The sequence below is a fragment of the Pteronotus mesoamericanus genome, unplaced genomic scaffold (assembly GCF_021234165.1).
Source record: "Pteronotus mesoamericanus isolate MK-2021 breed Mesoamerican mustached bat unplaced genomic scaffold, CSHL_Meso_final scaffold_232, whole genome shotgun sequence".
NCBI classification, from domain to species: domain Eukaryota; kingdom Metazoa; phylum Chordata; class Mammalia; order Chiroptera; family Mormoopidae; genus Pteronotus; species Pteronotus mesoamericanus.
In genome coordinates, this window is record NW_026555311.1 from 23,516,609 (window position 1) to 23,536,434 (window position 19,826).

The 19,826-nt window shown below is 38.4% G+C and overlaps 1 protein-coding gene and 1 non-coding gene across 3 annotated transcripts in view; one reads left to right on the forward strand and one right to left on the reverse strand.

Annotated features, from left to right (window-relative positions):
* Positions 1–19,826, reverse strand: part of HERC3 (HECT and RLD domain containing E3 ubiquitin protein ligase 3) — a 107,008-nt gene that overhangs the window by 61,319 nt on the left and 25,863 nt on the right. For both annotated transcript variants that reach the window (XM_054591746.1, XM_054591747.1), the window contains exons 4-9: positions 10,748–10,907; positions 8,483–8,559; positions 7,462–7,683; positions 6,399–6,490; positions 3,630–3,760; positions 1,684–1,844 (exon numbers count right to left, since the gene is read on the reverse strand). In XM_054591746.1, the coding sequence (XP_054447721.1) occupies positions 1,684–1,844; positions 3,630–3,760; positions 6,399–6,490; positions 7,462–7,683; positions 8,483–8,559; positions 10,748–10,907 (843 nt within the window). The remainder of the gene's footprint in view (positions 1–1,683; positions 1,845–3,629; positions 3,761–6,398; positions 6,491–7,461; positions 7,684–8,482; positions 8,560–10,747; positions 10,908–19,826) is intronic.
* Positions 18,522–18,669, forward strand: LOC129085475 (small nucleolar RNA SNORA79). Its single transcript, XR_008530726.1, has one exon. It is a non-coding gene; the product is annotated as a small nucleolar RNA SNORA79 (small nucleolar RNA).

The window sequence follows — 19,826 nt, forward strand, 5'->3', positions numbered from 1 at the left end:
TAAAACAGTCACTACTGTAAATGGTAACATATGCCTAACAAATAATCCAACACTGAGTGTGGTGATCCCTACCCTCCTTCAGAATAAAGCTTATCACGTAAGGACCTGCATGTCCTGTGCCCTGCATGTCCTCCTCCCTGCTTGACCTCCTATCACACTGTGTGCATGGTGGTACTCTTACTGTCACATGGCTTTTATTTCTAATATAGTACCACACTATTTCAAATCTCTGTGACTCTTCCTTCTACCACCACCAGTGCACGCCGTCCCCATGAATGGTGGCTCCCAGAGCATAACCAGAACAGTGCTCCTGGAAATGTGCAATTCCTGTCCTCACCACTGCCCACTCCCTCCCTGTCCTCTACCTGGCTAACTCCAAATCATCCTTGAAGACACAGCTCAAACTTCCCCCAAATGGAATACTACCTGATGCCTCTTCTGTGCTCCCACATTACTATGAAGTTTCCTAAAACCGCAGCATTTACCATAAGAAATTGAAATTTACCTACTTACATCATAAAAATCATTTTGGCAAACATCATAGCACCAATTTATGATCACATAAGTTAGGTTCTAATTAAACTTTAAAAATATGTGGCTTCAAATTAACCTATAAAAACACCTGAGTGTTTCAAGTTGGTACATTTCTTAAACACATGCATTCCTAGTGTAAGTACAATACGTTGAGAAAAAGAAATTTACAAATAATGGAGGAAAGGACACCAAGCCATTCTTTCACTTTGGAGAACATCATCAAAACAAAAATCTTGTTGATTTTATATTTTAAGTTCTATATTTCCTAGACACTCATATATTCATTCCATAAATATTTACTGAGTGAGAAGTTCATCCCAGGCCCTGTGCTACAGGCTGGGTTTACAAAGAGGAAAAAACTCAGTCCCTGTCCTTAAGTCATTTATAATCCAGTAGGGAACTTATGATTGTTGCTTCAAAAAAAATCCTGATCAAGCCATAACTGTGCTACTTTATAGTCTTCAGATCAAAATAAATTATTAACTTATGCTTCTTTTAATGACTCTCCAGCTCCATTTCAGCCTCTGGATTTATTCATACTGAGTGACTGCCTTATTTTGAGATCCAATGAAATGGACACTGTGTTATTTATTTTTTAAGGAAAGAAAAAAATGGCATACAAAGTAATTGTGTCATGTTATGACCAAAATAGTAATAGCAAAGGGAAGTAACACAGTTCAAGCATTAAGACCACAGGTTTTAGAATGAGGCAGATTGGGTTTAAATCCTGCTCCAGAATCTATGTGATCTTGGGCAAGTTACTTAATTAACTTCCTTAAGACTCAGTTTCCTCATCTCCAGTATAAGGATAATAAGCAATAATTGTTACAGTTTTTCTGAGTGCTTAGCATACTAACAGAACTTGGTTAAGCATTTGGTAAACATTAACTTCATTAATAGCAACAATATGTATACGATACCACCACGGCCCCTGGGGCCAAAGGAAAATTTTCTGCTTTATTCTTGAGTATCTCAACTATAGATCCTCATGCATAGTCTGTACTCAAATATTTGTTGATCAATATTAAAAGTAAACACTTCATATTCATTCCCTCCAAAAGGCTTCAAGGAAAAAATAGAAACGTGTTCTCTAAACAGCTGTTTTTATCATTGAAAATATCATTAAATTCCAATGAAAACCACTCTTACCAGCTCTGGCTGAAAGCTGGCCACTGTGGGCAGCCCAGTAACCTTTCACGGGAGATGGGCACTTAACATTACAAGTGTGTCCCATTCCTAATTGACCTCTTGCTCCGCAACCAAATGCATAGATGAGTCCAGAAGAAGGCACAAAGGCGAGGGTGTGTTGTCTGGGGGAAAATAATTACATTTAAAATAATTACTGAATACAGATATACACTCAGACTCTGACCTTTTTTTATATAAATGTATCTCATTATTTATATAGATGTTTAAGTTCTTGCATTAGATAATTACAAGCTGGTAAAAACTCGCAAATTATTTCTCCCATAGACCTATTACCACACATTCCCAGACAGTATAAATATACGGTTGAAAGAACATTACTACCTATCACCATTTTATCAATTACAATAAAACAAATTATCAAGTATCCAAATATTAAGTTACACAGCTTAAAAGACATATAAATTATTAGATGGCTGTTCAATTCTTTAGCAGAAACCCACTTCTTTTCTTGCAAGAGAGGGTGGGAAGGAAAAAAAAAATCACACTTTATACAAAAATAAGTTGGTCAACAACTTCAGAATGTATAAAAAATATAAGAATTTCAGAATTTTTATGATTAAGAATTGTCTCAGCTACAACAAAGCATCTCTACCTTTAAAAAAAATATGTACTAAAGAGCATATTTTACGTGTTCTATACAAGACAAAGGCAATACTTTACTAAAAATACTTAGTAGTCACCTCCCATTCTTTTCTCAGGTCCTCCCTATAAATTGCACCCCAAGTGCAAACACTAAAATTAACTGTACGGCTCTTTGTCTGGAGACATTAAAGGTGTGCTTCTGTACAATGTAGATTTTCACAATGGAAGCTTTCCATAACAGCACAAAATGAGATTTATAGAAAGGCATTAAGCAATAACTAAGACTTGCTGTAAGAATAAAAAAGTTGAGCAAACCTAGGTATACCCGTATGAATGTGACAGATGTAAACATAAAGTGATCAGGCAAATAACCATACATGACCTACCTTCTATGTTTGAAATGACCAAAGGGCTAAACCACATTAGGTCCAGAGTGTTCACAGTTCCTGAGATTTTAGTTCTGTATGATACTAAAAATATCCAAGTATTGTGCTGGGTATTTTGGCACCTAATCTTTCTAAATCTCTTATATATTAAGATTCTTGCACGGAATAGATTTAAAGACATTACTCAATACTACATGATTTCAGGAAAACTCAATTGGTACAAATGATAAGCACATTTTAAATGCTAAACAGTAAGAATCTTTTGCTAAGTGTCAAAATAGGTTGATCATACCCAACAGGATGATCAAAAAACATAGATGATGCAATTCTATCAAGCTTGTGGCCTGGTAAACTCCTTTGCAATATTCCTACAAAAGCTCTGGATATACACTCAAGACTCTGCCTTTTAATGTCCACATGTGAGCCCAGCAATTCCTAGGTGTGCCCGCACAAAGCCTCCCCCATGTTTTTATGTGACTCTTTTTGCAGTGGCTGGCTCTCCATAACACTATCCTTCTCGGACACTCTAGGTCATAGGGAGGACAGCAAGACTTGGAAAGCACTAGATGGCCTGCTGCATTTGCCCTCTAGGGAAGGGAAGAAACAGGGTGGACCAGGCAAAATTTCCTAGATGTCCTCCGAGGCTCTCTCACTTTCCTTTCTTCCTGTCTTCCTCGCATCCTGCTACGCTTTATCCCAAAAGAAGCCTAATGTCCCTATGTAGCTTCATTTATCGAAAGCCCTTCCTTGCCACACCCTGCTCAGATCCAACTCTCTCCAAACTTTGGCCATAGGTGTGTATACAGCTAAGATTTCTCAAAATGATGGTGGTTCGGTCTACTCACATTCTCCATCACTACAAAGACAAATCTGCTTCTGGGTCTTAACAGATACTAGGAAGCTCGTAGGAGCACTCACCTGCCACAAGCAATCTGAGTTACTTCACTGCCCATCAGCTCTAGAACTCTTCTTGGATTAACCTCATCATTCATGGAATCATGTCCAAGTTGCCCGCAGGAACCAGCACCAAAGGTAAACACACCTCCACTCTAACAAGGAACAAAACACCATATGACTGCACTATATTACTGCATTTGAGACACTCCTCTAAAAACCTCTGTATACAAAATTCATATCAGAACAGTCTGTACAAGAACATATGCTTACTTGATACTTGGCCAAAATCACTTTTTTGGAATGTTCATTAAATTAAAAAAATAACAAAATAGAAACTTAAGACTACATCTTTATGGAATGAAGACAGCACCACTCTGTGGAAGGTGTGCTGTCTGTAAATTCTGAAAATTGTTTAAAAGTACAATGATGTGTTAGGAAGAAAAAAAGAAGAACAAAGAAATAGGTGAAATGAGATGAATGCATGATTATTCATATATAAAAAATTAAATGCTCTAAAACTCCTCGGTAAATAAGATATATCTTTAACAGCTATATGTGAACAAATGTTAAGGCATTTTGCTAAAGGGAATCTATAACAGCATTTGTTTAACCTGAAAATAATTTTCATTCTCTCTAGATGTGACTCCTTTTAAGTACATTTTATTGATTGTTATTACAGTTGTCCCATTTTTATTCTCCCCTTTATCCCCCTTCTCCCGGTACCCTTGTTCCCTCCAGCATTCACGCCCCGCCCTCACACCTTTAGTTCATGTCCATGGGTTGTACATGTAAGTTCTTTGGCTTTTCCATTTCCTATACCGTTGTTAACCTCCCCCTGTCTATTTTGTACCTACCAATTATGCTTCTTATTCCCTGTACCTTTCCCCATTCCCCCCACCCCACCCCCAATGATAATCTTCCATTTGATCTCCATTTCTGTGATTCTGTTCCTGTTCTAGTTGTTTGCTTAGTTTGTTTGTTTTTTAGATTCACTTGTTGATAGTTCTGAGTTTGTTGTCACTTTACTGTTCATAGTTTTGACCTTCTTTTTCTTAGATAAGTCCCTTTAACATATCATATAATAAGAGCTTGGTGGTGATGAACTCCTTTAACTTGACATTATCTGGGAAGCACTTTATCTGCCCTTCCATTCTAAATGAGAGCTTTGCTGGATGCAGTAATCTTGGATGTAAGTCCAAGATGCTTTTCATTTCTTTGAATACTTCTTGCCAGCCCCTTCTCGCCTGCAACGTTTCTTTTGAGAAATCAGCTGATAGTATCATGGGAACTCCTTTGTAGGTACTCCTCTTTTCTCTTCCTGCTTTTAAGATTCTCTCCTTATCTTTAATCTTGGGTTATTTAATTTTTATGTGTCTTGGTGTGTTCCTCTTTGGGTCCAACTTCTTTGGGATTGTCTGAGCTTCCTGGACTTCTATGTCTATTGCCTTCATCACATTGGGAAAGTTTTCCTTCATTATTTTTTCAAATAAGTTTTCAATTTCTTGCTCTTCCTCTTCTCCTTCTGGCACCCCTATGATTTGGATGTTGGAAAGTTTAAAGTTATCCCAGAGGTTCCTAACCCTCTCCTCATTTTTTGAATTCTTGTTTCTTCATTCTGTTCCAGTTGAACATATATTTATTTCTTCCTTCTGCTCCAAATCGTTGATTTGAGTCCCGGTTTCCTTCCCTTCACTGTTGGTTCTCTGTACATTTTTCTTTATTTCACTTGGTATAGCCTTCACTTCTTCCTTTATTTTGCGTCTGTACTCAATCATTTCTGTGAGCATCCTGATTACCAGTGTTTTGAACTCGGCATCTGGTAGGTTGACTATCTCCTCATCACTTAATTCTTTTTCTGGAGTTCTGATCTGTTCTCTCATTTGGGCCATATTTCTTTGTCTCGGTGCACCTGTTACATTGTAAGGGGCAGAGCCTTAGATATTGGCCAGGGCAGAGAAACCCAGATCGTTGCGTTTTGGTGCTATATGTTGGGGAGGGGTCAGAGAGGAAACGATGCTGCTTGCTTGGCTCGCACCCTGCTTTCAGTCACTTCCCCCGCTTCCCACACCTGAATTGCACCATTCTGGTACTGATTCCCAGGTGGGTGGGCCCCTCCAGTGGATTCTCTCCTGTGACACTGGCAGTTTCTCCCGCTGCCACAACCCCCACAGGTTTTTTTACAGCCAGAGGTTTTGAGGCTTTCTTTTCCCCATGCTGGAACCCTGGGTTGTGCGGTCTGTCTCAGTACCCAATTGTTCTCCCGGTTTATTCTGAAGCGAATGTGCGACCGCCCAGTCTGCCAGCTGCAGCCTTGCCGCGCATCCTCTCCGCCCTGGCTGCCCATCTCTGCCCCTCCTACCAGTGTGGATGAATGTTTCTTCTTTAACTTCTTGGTTGTTGGACTTCCATACAGTTTGATTTTCTGGCAGTTCTAGTTGCTTTGTTTTTAAATTGGTTGTTATCCTTCTTTTGGTTGTGCAAGGAGGCGAAGCGTATCAACCTATGCTGCCATCTTTGAAAGCTGGATGTGACTCTTTTAGAAGCAAAAGAAATAGGTTGATAATTTTAAGATATTAATTACATTTCTCTTTTCTACATATTTAGATGGCTTAAGAGAAATACAGAATGTTATTACATATAATATATTTTAAGGTTATTTACACTGAACTATTTTTCAACATCACTACTCTCAAAAACACTATCAAAAATAATTAATCAATGATAATCATCCATATCATACCCAGCATCAAAATGTCACAGAACAAACCAGAATACTCCAGAGTCTCTTACTTTTGTGAGGACTGCTGTGTGTTCTTCTCCACAACTAATATAGACAACTTTTTGTGTTCGTAAGAGTTTCACATGGCAAGGAGACTCTCGATCTACAATAAGATCAGTATCAGAATGTCACTATCATTTGTCCTTGAGATGAAATACACATACAAATATTACCACGAATTTTAGGTCTCCCTGGATGGCTGACTCCCATATTCATCCTCTTGCCTGCATCTCCATTTGGATGTCCAACAAACGTATCATTTTTCTAAATGATATCATATATCTAAAACCTAACTCATGGGTTTCCCCACACTCCCCACCTCTGCCCCTCCCCCCCTCCACCCCACCATACACACAGAGTTTTCCTCTTTTCATAAATGGTAAATTTATCCTTCCAGTTTTTCCTCTCTTTATTTCAACCCACACATCCAACACTGAACAAAACCAACTGGCCCCATCTTCAAAACATAAACAAAATCCGACTTGACTCCCACTGCCTCCAAACTGGTCTTCCAGCTTCCCCTTGGACCCACGATAGCCAAACCCAAGAGAAATCACTCCTCTCCTCAAAGCCCTCACATATTCCCCTTTCACTGCAAGAAAAAGCCAAAATCCTGACCCTGCCCTACTGGGCCCTACATGACTGGCCTACACTGACTGGCCTCCAGCTCTGCTGCTCTTCCCCCAGCTCACTCCACTCCAGACCACACCACATACCCTTACACACCACAGCCTTTGCTCATCCTGTTCCCTTTGCCCAGATACCCAGGTTTCGTTTCTTATCTGACTTCCTACAGGGCTCTGCTCAAACATCCTCTTATCAAAGATGCCCTCCCTGACCACTATATGTGAAACAGGAAATTTTCCTCTCCAACACCCAACATACTATATATGTACTGATTTGTTTGCACCTGTCCACTACATGCAATCTTCATAAGTCAAGGTGTTATCTCTTTTGTTCACTGTTGCATCCTTAGTACCTAACATGGGTCCAGCACATGGTAGATCCTCAAGAAACACGTGTTAAATGAATGCGTTTTTGAACCAAAGAGGTGCATATGAAGAGTTTACTTACCTTCTTCATCACTGAGCCCTAGCTGCCCTGCATTATTCATCCCCCAGCCAAAAACAGCTCCTGAGAGAGACAGGGCAAAGCTGTGGGCCCCTCCTGCAGCCACCTGAGCCAGTGGGATCCCCTCTAGGGACCTCACCCTCTGCGGGCTGGCCTGGGAGGGAAACTCCTTCCCGAGGCCCAGCTGCCCATGGCTGTTCTTTCCCCAGGTGAAGAACTGACCATCTGAAATATGAAGAGAATAACTGGTATTAAACAATCTCCTTAGAACAATACCATTGCCCAGTAGGATCATCTATTTAGTTGACCCCATACATACACCAAACACGCCCAACTACAAACACTTCATGCTGTAGGACTGTCATAACCAAAACTCCCACTTGTCATAACAACAAAGAGATAAGCTGAGTCTTACGACTCTTCAAAGGCTCTTAACATTTACCCAAATAAAAAAGTAAATGTTTAAGTCAATTCAGTTTTGAATAGGGCAATTACCAGGCCTAGATCCACTAAGCAAGCTGAACTATTTTGACTACCCAAAAACCATGATACCCAGGACTTCATGAGATCCAGCTATCAACTGGATTTATTACACCACAGAGTATCAAACAGGACATGTTAGTGTAGACTGTCTTCAAATTTATTCTAACATAGAATACAGTATTATCTGCTGGCTTAGGTTTCTCTAATTCCTTTTTCACTTATTGGGGCGCCTGATAGTGGAACAGAGCTTGACAGTGAGCTGTGGCTAAGAAAAACCAATCTTCTCTCTGTGCAAGAACATTTGGGTCCAGTCCTGCCTACCGCTCCTCTTCCCCTGTGAGAGAGCTGGGCAGCTGCGATGACCACCTTCTTCATCATTCACTCCCTGAAGAAATAAAGATGCCTAGGAACCGCCCCTGCCCAGCAGGAATGCATGTACCCTAATCAGTTAACTGAATATTTCCAGTTAGATAACATCACACAAAAATGCAAAGAAAATTGGTGGTAAAATTAACATAACATTAGCATAATGTTACATTACCAGCTGCAAGAGCCAAGCAATGCCAGTTGCCACAGGAAACTTGTAATATTGTCTGCTGGTTCAGCTTTTGTATTAACCTAAAACAAAATAGGATTTATTTTTAAGAAGGGCATTAACAAACAAAGATCAGAAATATTCCCAACTAAATGAAACAGCTGTAATAAATAATATCATTTTTTCTAAAAGACTTTTAAAAACCAAATATATAATCTTACATGATACAATTCCATTAGGCCTTTCACTTACCTCCCGCCTCTTAAGTACGATCTAAAAAGAAAACAAAACAATTCCTCCACTTAAACCCATTACCACACCCTCTGTTAATTCCCACCTGTCATCTTTAATTCAGAGACAAATGAAGTAAAGCTACAGAAGAGAGTTCCCTAAGAATACAGCTAGCGTCTAAATGGCTCTCAAAGGGCGGGCAATGCCATAAACCAGCAATTCCACTTCTGAGTGTGTATCCAAAAGAACTGAAAGCAGGGTCACAAAAAGATATCTGCACACCCATGTTCATAGTAGCATTATTTACAATGGCCAAAAGGAAGATGCAACCCAAGTGTCTGTCAACAGACGAATGAATAAAATATGGCATATAAATGGAATATTTTTATATAATCTTTTTTATATGTTTTCCCATTAATCAACCTTAAAAAGAAAGAAAATTCTGACACACGCTACAGTGTGGATGAAACTTGAGGACATTATGCTAACTGAAATAACCCAGTCACAAAAAGACAAATACTATATGATACAATTCCACTTATAAGGTACCTAGTGTAGTCAAATTCACAAAAACAGAAAGTAAAATGATGGTTTCCAGGAGCATGGGGAGGAGAAACAGGGAATTGTTGTTTAATGGGTATAGAGTTTAATTTTTGCATGATAAAGTTCTGGAGACTGATCACAGTGTTTAATGTGAATATTCTTAATGCCACTGAACTGTACACGTAAAAAAGGTTAAAATGGTAAATTTTATATTATTTGTATTTTACCACAATTAAAATAAAATAAGGGCAATGCTTCTAAAACCTTAATTTCCTAGAATGATAAAGAGGAAGATCATAGGATTACTTTTCAAATCACATTCCTCTGCTTGCTCCTGTGAAAGGCAGATAAGAACAGGACCTACTTCATAGGGGTGTGGTGAGAATTAAGTGAAAAAAATCCATGTAAAATGCTGCCCCGCAGAGCTGGACAGCCTGGGAATAGCTCCTCCTCTCTACTTTAATAGTTCACAAATTGCCATATTCCTCTCTATTAAGTGTATGCCATAGAAACAAAGGAGTCTGGTAGACATGCCCTTGGGAGGGGGGTATTTTAGGAAATAGATGGGGCAGGAGAGGAGGGATTAGAAAGGTAATTATTGCTTTTGTTAATGTTTTATTTTCTCAGATATAAAAAAGTTAAAATAGAGTTCACGTGTGCATTTAATACCAAATAGCACCGAACTATTTTTATTGATATATAATTGCAGATTCACATGCAGTTGTAAGAAATTATATATCACGCATATACTTGTCCAGTTTTCCCCAATGGTGACATTTTGCAAAATTGTAGTATAATATCATAACCAGAATACTGACATTAATACAATTGACTAATCTCATTCATATTTCCCCAGTTTTATTCGTACTCACTTCTGAGTGTGTAGCAGTCTTATCGCCTGTGTATATTCATGTATCCACCACCATAGCCGAGGTACTGAACAGCCCCAGCACCAAGAGGGTTCCTGGTGACGTGCTTTTACTATTGCCCTCCCTCACTCATAGGTCCTGGCAATCGCTAATCTGTCCCTCAGCTCGAAAATGTTGTCGTTTCAAGAATATTAAATAAATGGAATCATACTCACATTTTTTTTCACTGTTTTTAGAGAGAGAAGAAGGGAGAGAAACATCAATGCAAGAGAGAAGCATCAACTGGTTGCCTCTCATACATGCCCAGATGGAGGAATTGTACTCGCCCAGGGAAGGGGGTAGAAATCACAACCTGGGTACGTGCCATGACTGGGAATTGAACCCACAATCTTTTGTTGCAGGATGATGCTCCAACCAACTGAGCCACACCAGAGATACACACTTCTATAAATAACTACAATTTTTGTGATAAGTACTGTAACAGTATAAGGCACAGTAGTGGCACAAAGGAATAGCAATTAAATAAAGAAAGCAGAAACTAAAACAAGTCTAACAAAGCAACAGCAGGAAGTAATATTTACAACAACTGACATTTGAAAACTCAGATTCCTTTCTGCGACATTCTTACCTGGGCACTGCCACTGAATCCTCAGTTGTCATGAGTCCCAGTTGACCATCACTCCCTGCACCCCAAGAAAACAGTTGGCCCCGGTCACTGAGGGCCAGACTGTGGGACTCGCCACATGCCACATGGACAATGTGCTGATCTGCCAAAGCTCCAATTTGCTCTGAAAGAGACCAAACCAAAGAAGGAAAGTATACAACCAAGAAACAAGAATTGCACAGAATTACCTTCCTAGGTAGTTTGTTTTTCATATTTATATTAGAGATTATAAATTTTACATGTTTCTGTAAGCTGTCAATCTAGATCCCAGCTACACTGGGCAGCACACATGTCTCAGACGGTCCTTCATGTGCCTGGACCAGGGTGAGGGGGGCGGGGGAGCATTCCAGGAGGGGGTCTCATTGTCTCCAGGCAAAATTTCACTCAGTCCCACTGCTTTTAGCAATATGCCTCATTTTCACTCACATTTGGGCCTCTCTGGTTCAGTCCCCCTAGAATGCTCCCTTCCCAATCCAAAAAACGCCTTTCTCTCTCATTCCAGAAGACAGTCTCATATGTATCTAGGCAAAAGATAAGAGAATTTTTCTGAGAAGACTGGCCCAAAAGACCCACAGATACAAACATCTGTGGGTACACAAATGAGATGTCGAGCTTCCCACTAGTTAACAAGACTTGCCCACACATAGCTTCACTCAGGCTTTAGTGCCTCACTCTTAAATATAAAAGACTGGCCAAGGATCATCATATATTTGAGGGAAAGCTTAACATGAAAGACAAAGAACAAAACAAAAAAATGAACTCTGAAGAAAAGGATCATGCAGGGAGCAGGAAAAAAGGTTCGTGTCATTACAGAAACAGAAGAGAGGGAGCATTCAAACATGCAGAAAGCAAACATAATTATCTTGAAAAATAGAAATATGGCAGCATGACTGTAAAGGTAAACCCTTCAAAAGGAGGATAGGAAGTTAGAATTTAAGAAATTTTCTAAGAAACAGGACCCAAAAATCAAAGAACAAAGCAAAGGTAAAAAAGAAAGAAATGAAGGAATTATTCTAAGAGGTCCAAAAACAAGTAAGAACTCCAAAAAAAGAATAGAAAAAAAGCACAATTTAGAAAACTTCAAAGAAGGAAAATAAAGATTTCTCATAATTAAGGGACTTGAGTTTGGCACTGGAAGGCCCTATTAAGGACTCAGAATAATGACTGATAAAAGACTGACTTTTTTCCAGAACACTTTATCTTGAAATTTCAGAATACCAAAATAGAGTCTGAAAGTTCTCAAAAGAAGAGCTTATATAAAATAGTTTATATATAAATCAGAACGGCATCAGATTTCTCAAAAGCAATAGTGAAAAGTAGAAGACAATGAAGTAATGTCTTCACAATTCTGAAGGAAAATGACTTCCAACTGAGGATTCTATACTTAGCTAACTATGAATCAAACGTGAGGGGCAAAAAGAATTTTCAGGCATATAAGGCTCTCAAAATATCTTACTCCTCACACTGCCTTTCTCAGACATTACCAGAAGATCATGCCTCCAAAGCAAAGGAAGGTTCAGGAAACAAGAATTTTACACAAGAGAAGTTAAGAATATTTCTAAGACACCTATGTAGCAGGCCTATGAAGCAAAGTTACAGGAATGTCTCCAAGGTAAAAAAGGAAATACAATTTCATGCGTTTTATATTAAGTTTTACAATTCTGTCAGACAATACAGAGGTTACTATGGCAAAGGGGGAAAATGAAATAATTAACTCCAGAGATCACCAAATGTTTTACCGGAAGTACAAGCAATCGTAGTACATGAAGTCATAATATATATAATATATCCCAAATAAATATAATATAATTTATATTATATAGTTAAAAACTTGTCAGTTTATTTTTTAACAATCAGCTAGTTGGGAACAGAGAAGCATTCAGAGGGGCGAGGAAGAGGAAAGGGTGGGTGGAAAACATGAGAGGATGCTAGTCTTCCCCAGTGTGAAGTCTCCAGGTTATGTCCAAAATTTTAAAAAATTAAAAAAATAACATTATAAGCATGTTATTTAGAAATATAAAGTTAAATATCAAAGTAATAGCCTCTGCAAGTGAGACCCATGGGTGAGGACACTGAGGCAGGGAGCTGTTCTTTGACCTCTGCATAGTTTGTGTCAATACAGAACTTGAAAACAAAGTATCTTTTTTTCTTAAACTAAGCAGCTGAAATTAGGCTCATATCAGATAATCTCCTGCGGTTCCCACCGCCCACCCTCTTTAACCTCTCTGGCATTAGAACCTACCTCTCACCGCAGCCTTGCCCTTTACACTGAGAGCAGTCCTGGCTTTACTTTGGAAAAAATGTACAAGAAGATACTCCCACTGAAGTAGCTCAGGGCACCTGACTCTAATCCTCTGACCATATTTCCACCTTGAACCACATTTCCAAGATTTGGGTAGGTTTCATGTCCTCCCAGACCTGTGTGACACCTCAGCCATGATTGAAGACTGACCTACACCCCGATCTCCTGTGCCAATCAGCAGCCTTTCCTGGCTGGATGTTAGCACACAGCCTCGTGTGACAATACTGTTTCTCCACTGCCTGACACGACAGTCTCTACCTGACCTGCCAATTTCCTTGCCTCAAAATCCATCAATAGCATCCCTTTTGATCTTGTTTACCACAGCTAAGCCACCTCAAAAGGGCATGTCTAGATTTCAAGTACCATTTCCTCACGTCTGGTCAAGCCCTAGGCAAACCAATTCCTGTCCCATCAGCCACCAAAACAGACATCAAACTACAATGACAACCAAACTTGCAGCCCAAAAGGCAGAGAAACTGTTTGGTAATGCAAAGATCTGTGGAGACTTAAACCACTGTTTATACCAAGTTCAGCTTATTTTTTTTCTAGCCAGAAAACAGAGCTCATCTGGTTCAGACTGGGGATCTGTTACAGTGAAATTATAATCCCTCCCTAGGTCGGGCCAATATGCCAACAAATGCTTCATTCATACCTCTCACTGACCACACCCCTGTCCCAGTTGAGAACATTTGGTCTGAGATGCACATCTCCACATGCAGTCTCTTCTGATTCATTATATCAGGGCTATACACTATATTTTGCAAACTATGACAGAACATCAACCCACACATTAAAATAAACACACAAGAAATATCTGCCGTTTTTTGAGGATAAAAGTATATTTTCTCTCTGGTCCTCTCAAAAGCAATATTTTAAATTCTTTAGAAGTCTTTAGCAATGTTTTTAACTCTGACTGAGCCTAGGAAATAGGGCAGAAGAGTGGCAAACGTGGAATGATGCTTAGAGCAAATTAGCAGTTCAACAGGACTTACATTATCAGGATTATCTCTACTTGGCTTTTGAGCCCATCCTTACTTTTACTGTATTTTCAAGTTACGATAAGGATGATACGGGCCTAGAGAATAGACGGATGAGGCCAATGCTTACTTAACCCTTGCAACAACCTTGTGAGGCAAGGGCTGTATAAGCCTCAGCTCAAAGTTAAGTATATGAGCTAGCCAAGGTGCACATCTAATGAGAGGTGGAGCTAGGACTGGATTCAAGTCTTTCTGACTTCAATGCCCATTATACCCTCTGGGCTATATCATCTTCCCTCCTGAAAAAGGACTAAGCAGATTTTAAATGGATGAAAGTAGCTATGAATCAAATAGCCTAGTATGGATAATGGGAAATTAATCAGTGATCAATACTGGGTACTAAATTTTTAACTAATAAAACTATAGCAAAATAAATTAAATGTCAGTAGTTGGTATGACAAAAGGGATTAGTATGGGAAATCCAGTGCTTTGTTCTGCCATTCTGTGGCTTCCAAGTCCTCACACTCACCCAACCCTGGTTTCTGTTGCCCACTGAACTCTCGCTCTCGTTCACTGCAGTATCATTGCTGCCTTAAACTCTTTGTCAGATAATCCTAACATTTATGTCACTCCAGCATTGGCATCTGTTGTCTCTTCCCATGCTAGCTGAGGCTTTCCTGGATTTTTATATGCTGAGTAATTTTGGATTGTACCATGAAAATGTTTGAATATTATATTATAAGACTCTGGGTCTTACTGAAATCTTCCAGTGAATGTTAACAATTTTATTATAGTTTTCAAAGCCTTTTCAGTGCTGTTTGGATGTGTGCCCTGCATGCACCATATGGTGCCCAATCTGGAGCCTGGGTGGTGGTCTATCTGTTATTTCAGATCTCAAAATCATCTATATGCTAAGGAGGAAAACATCCACACAGCTCAGAGGTGAGCCCATAGTTCAATGGATAACCATATAAAGTTGCTTTCCTGAGCTCTTCCTCCTCTGAGATCCCCACAATACTTTAAGGTTTCCTGGGGCTTCCTTTTAGCTCTCCAGCCTATATACTGTACTTCCACAGCTGTGCCTCCCTGTGGGGCCAAATGGCAAGAGGACCAGGAGGAATGGAGAATCCAATGCCAGTTCAGTGGTACTCGGAATTCTGGTCTTCTTTCCCAATGTACCTGCCATTATTTACTTTCCAGCATTCTCAAAAAGCTGCTACCAGCATTCTGTCCAGGTTTTACAGCTGCATTCAGTAGGGAGGGATGTGCTTATGCCATCCTGCCTAGAACAAGAAACCCACAGCCAGATTTTTTAAATATCATTTTTCCTGCCGTGTGTGTGTGTATGTGTTTAAATCAGAGAAAGTCCACAGTCTTTGTTTTACTTGGCAAAAAAAAAAAAAAAAGGTAAAAACAAAGGCACAGCTCTTCCACAAATTAAGTGCTAGATTCCTGGAGGCATGCAGGATCTCCAAGCAGTGGATACTTCATTTAAATTATCCTACCATATCAAACACTTAACTTGTTTAATCCTATGTAGGACTTCCCAAGTTTAAATAATCATTAAACCAAATCTTTCCAACTAAAGAATCAGAGAGAAAGATCAGTTATGATGATAGTTCAGAGTAGTACTTCTCAGTTCAGGAATAGGTGACTTAACTGAGCCTTAATGTTCATACGCAGAACTCAAAAATGAAAAATATTTCCAAAATAACTTTCTTCTCAAAGCCATAAATCTAAATTTAACACATATGCTTTTGGACACAACAAGCCAAATATACTGACAAAGTGAATTAGAACATATGGAGGCCTGTCACAGGCAATGGGAAGGGAGAAGGATTTGTGTTTTTGAGTCATTAGCACTCCACTCGTCAGAATAAAATCAGCTGCAGTGACTCAGTTATTTTCAGGAACTCAGAATTGCCTGTCATGGTATAATCTGATACCTTAAAAGGATTTAATAGAGAAAGATTGTAAATTAGGAAACTACCTGATGGCTCTGGTAGAGGGAATCCTAAAAGCAGAAGAGACCTCTGTAGTAGAAATACAGTACTGTATATAACTTTCTATAGCTAAATGCCTAAATCCTCCAGTTGGTAATTCAAGACCCCTCCAAGATGACTGAAATCTTAATCCTTAGGCACAAAATACTAACAGTCCCTCCAAGGTCAGCTCACAAGTTACCACAGATGCTTTATCCTTCACAGAGCTTTCCTCTTCTGTACAATGACAGCACAGGAGTGCCTGCTTGGGTACCTATGAGAACTAGAGTGTAAATTACAAGACTGCCTCACATTAAAGAAAGGCTAGGAAACACCTGTTGAATATATAAAGTTGTTAATATCAAAATTTAAACATCAGGCATTAAGATGTCTCAAATGACTGCCAAAGAAGTCACAGACATTAAAATGCTATGATTCATATTAAAGGAGCAGAAAACAAACTGGTTATTTCAAAACCACTGGAGGAGTTCATGGTTATTTCAAAGCATCATCATCCTTTTCAGGGAGAATGGAGGAGAATGGAGAAACTAAAACATTTTTAAAAAAAAAAACATGAATCAGAAGTGACAGAACCAAGACAGGTCCATGTAGAAAATAAACTAATATGTGTAAGATCTAGTAATAGGATATTGTTAAGAAAACCCATTTCCCACACTTCTGTATGTCTTCTTTACTACATGAGGCTTCCTCCTGCAGGCAGGCTCCATTACTACATTGCCAGCACCATCCTGTCTCTTGAGAATGAGGGGCAGGGCTGAAAATTCTAATCTTCTAATCACTGCTTGGTCCTTCTGGTGATTGGACCCTTCCAGAAGCCCACACAGTCACTCCATGAGAACAAAAGATGCTCTTAGTGCTCTTATCACTTAGGAATTTACAGAGTTTTTAGGAGCCCTGTATCAGGAATGGGGTCAAAACCCAAATATTAGAACAAGAGATACTCATAGTGCTCTTATCACTTAGAAAATTATGAAGGGTTTTAGGAGTTTTGGTGCCAGGAACCAGGAGTAGAGACCAATATATATATTTTTTTCTATTATCTCATAAACATTTATTCTCATCCAGAATAAACCATACCCCTCCCAATTTTTAGCACATACCACACTTCACCACTACCACTATTTTACCTCCTTAGAGCTAAAATATTTAACCTTGGTCAAAACCCATGGACCTACCCGAAAGAAAATAAAAAGCTCTCTATACTAAGTCACAAAATACACACTGGAAGCTGACATATAGCCAATAGTTTGTTGTGTGATTACACAACAAAATATTTGCTACTCTACTTCTTTTCAAAGAGGCTGTGTAAAGTCCTTATTTTTGACTCACCATATAAACTGTAGTAAATGTAAAAATTATATTTGATTAAATCAAAAGATATAGAGAAAATAAGTTTACTGGCTCTTAGGTAAAAATGAAGAAAGGACAAAAAATTGAAGTTATAATATAAATCCTATCTATACCTCCTAACAAAGTAAATAGTAGACACTTAATGTTAGTATACTATCCACCAGGATGAACTTTAAGGCAGGCATTTTGACTATATTCCATAAGCTTTAAAATTTTGCATGGTCTTTAATAACAGCTGAATTTCTACAAATGTATCCTAAAGAAATACTGTACATTGCATTGCTATTAACAGCAGAAAAAAAGAAATAAATTGGGGTTATACACAATAAGTTGAAATATGCAGTCTTTTAAAAAGCTAATATATTAATAGATCAGTATGAGCATGATGATCACGGAAAAATATTTATGAGATTTTAAGAGGAAATGAAGGTTACAAAAAAGTATTCTGATACAACCTGTTAAAAATGATATTGATGTTTAAAAAATACTGGAAGGATATATTTCTAGTAATAACAATTTTTTTTCTTCAGGGTGATAAAGGTATTCTCTCAGTAACTGATAGAACAAGTAAACACAAAATCAGTAAAATAGATATATACTGATATAAAACATACAGAAGACCTGAACAGCACTATCAACCAATCTGACCTAACTGACATATACAAAACACTCTACCCCTCAACAGCAAAATACACATTATTTTCAATAGCAGACAGAGGGCATTCATAGCAGAAGATAAACTATATTCTGGGCCACAAAACAAATCTGAATAAATTTAAGAGGTCTGAAATTATATAAAATTTGAACTCTGACCACACGGTATTAAACTAAAAATAATTAACTAAAAAATAACAGTAAAATACCCAAATACTTGAATTAAACTACATGCTGCTAAATAACCCATGGGTCAAAGTAAAAAATCATAAGACAAATTATTACAAAGTATTATGAACTGAATAAAAATAAAAGCACATCCAATTAAAATTTATGGAATACAGCTAAAGTGATGCTTAAAAGGAAATTTTTAGTATGAAATGCTTACTAGAATAAAAGAAGAGTGGAAAATCAGTGATTTAAAATTTCACACTAAGAAACTGGAAAAATGTTTATGGCTATTCCTCTTCTTCCTTGGAGCCTTAGGTAGTGGGAATTTGGTCCATCATATATCTAAGCTAACTTGTCTTCAGTCAGAGCACCATGGGGATGGGTTGGCTGTTCATTAGTGCCTTCTGATTTTTGCAGATTGAAACAATTACAAACAAAACAAAACAAAACCAAACCCTAAAAACATTTAGTAGATTGCCCTGGCCAGGTTGCTCAGTTGGTTGGAGTGTTGGCCTGTACACCAAAAGGTTGCAGGTTGCAGGTTGATCCCCAGTCAGGGCATATACCTAGGTTGTGGGTTCAATATCCAGTAGGGGTGCTTGGGGAGGCGACCAACCAATGTTTCTCTCTCACACCTTTCTCTGTCTCATCAATAAGCATATACTCAAATGAGGATTAAATAAAGAAAAAAAATAAGTAAAGCTCTTTTAAAAAAAGCTATTTTAAAAAAAATAGGATGGTGAATTTTATGCTAGGTGTATTTCACCACAAAAAAAAAAACAAAAACACTACACTGATTCTGAACTTGTTATATACATGGAACACCCACTATATACATAATAATAAAATAACCAACACTTACTGACTGTTCCTGTGTGCCAGGAACTGTTTTAACTGCTATATATGTTATATATCATTTAATCCCTACATGAGTGGCTATTCATGAGTGCCTAACCCTAAGAGGTAAGTACTCATAAACAGATCCTCATTTTTTTAAAGATTTTATTTATTTATTTTTAGAGAGAGGGGAAGGAAAGGAGAAAGAGAGGGAGAGATATATCAATGTGTGGTTGCCTCTCCTGTGCCCGCTGCTGAGGACCTGAACACCAACCCAGGCATGTGCCCTGACTGGGAATTGAACTGGCAACCTTTTGATTCACAGGCTGGCACTCAATCCACTGAGCCACACCAGCGAGGGCTAGATCTTCGTTTTTAAATAATATCTCAGGCTCTAATGCTCTGCTAGTAAGAATATAAAATGGTGCAACCACTTTGGAAAATAGTCAGCAGTTTTTGAAAACAAAGACTTTACTCTATGACCCAACAGTTCCACTTCTAAGTATGTACCTAAGAGAAATAAAAACATATCCACACAAAAACTTGTGCACAAATGTCCATAGTAGCATTACCCATAATAGCCTAAAAGTTGAAACAACTCAAATATCCATCAACTGATAAAGTATAAATAAAATGATACACACACACACAAACACAATGGAATATTATCTGGCAATAAAAAGGAATGAAGTACTGATACAATATGATGAACCTTGAAAACATTATGCTAAGTTGCCCCACCTGGTTTG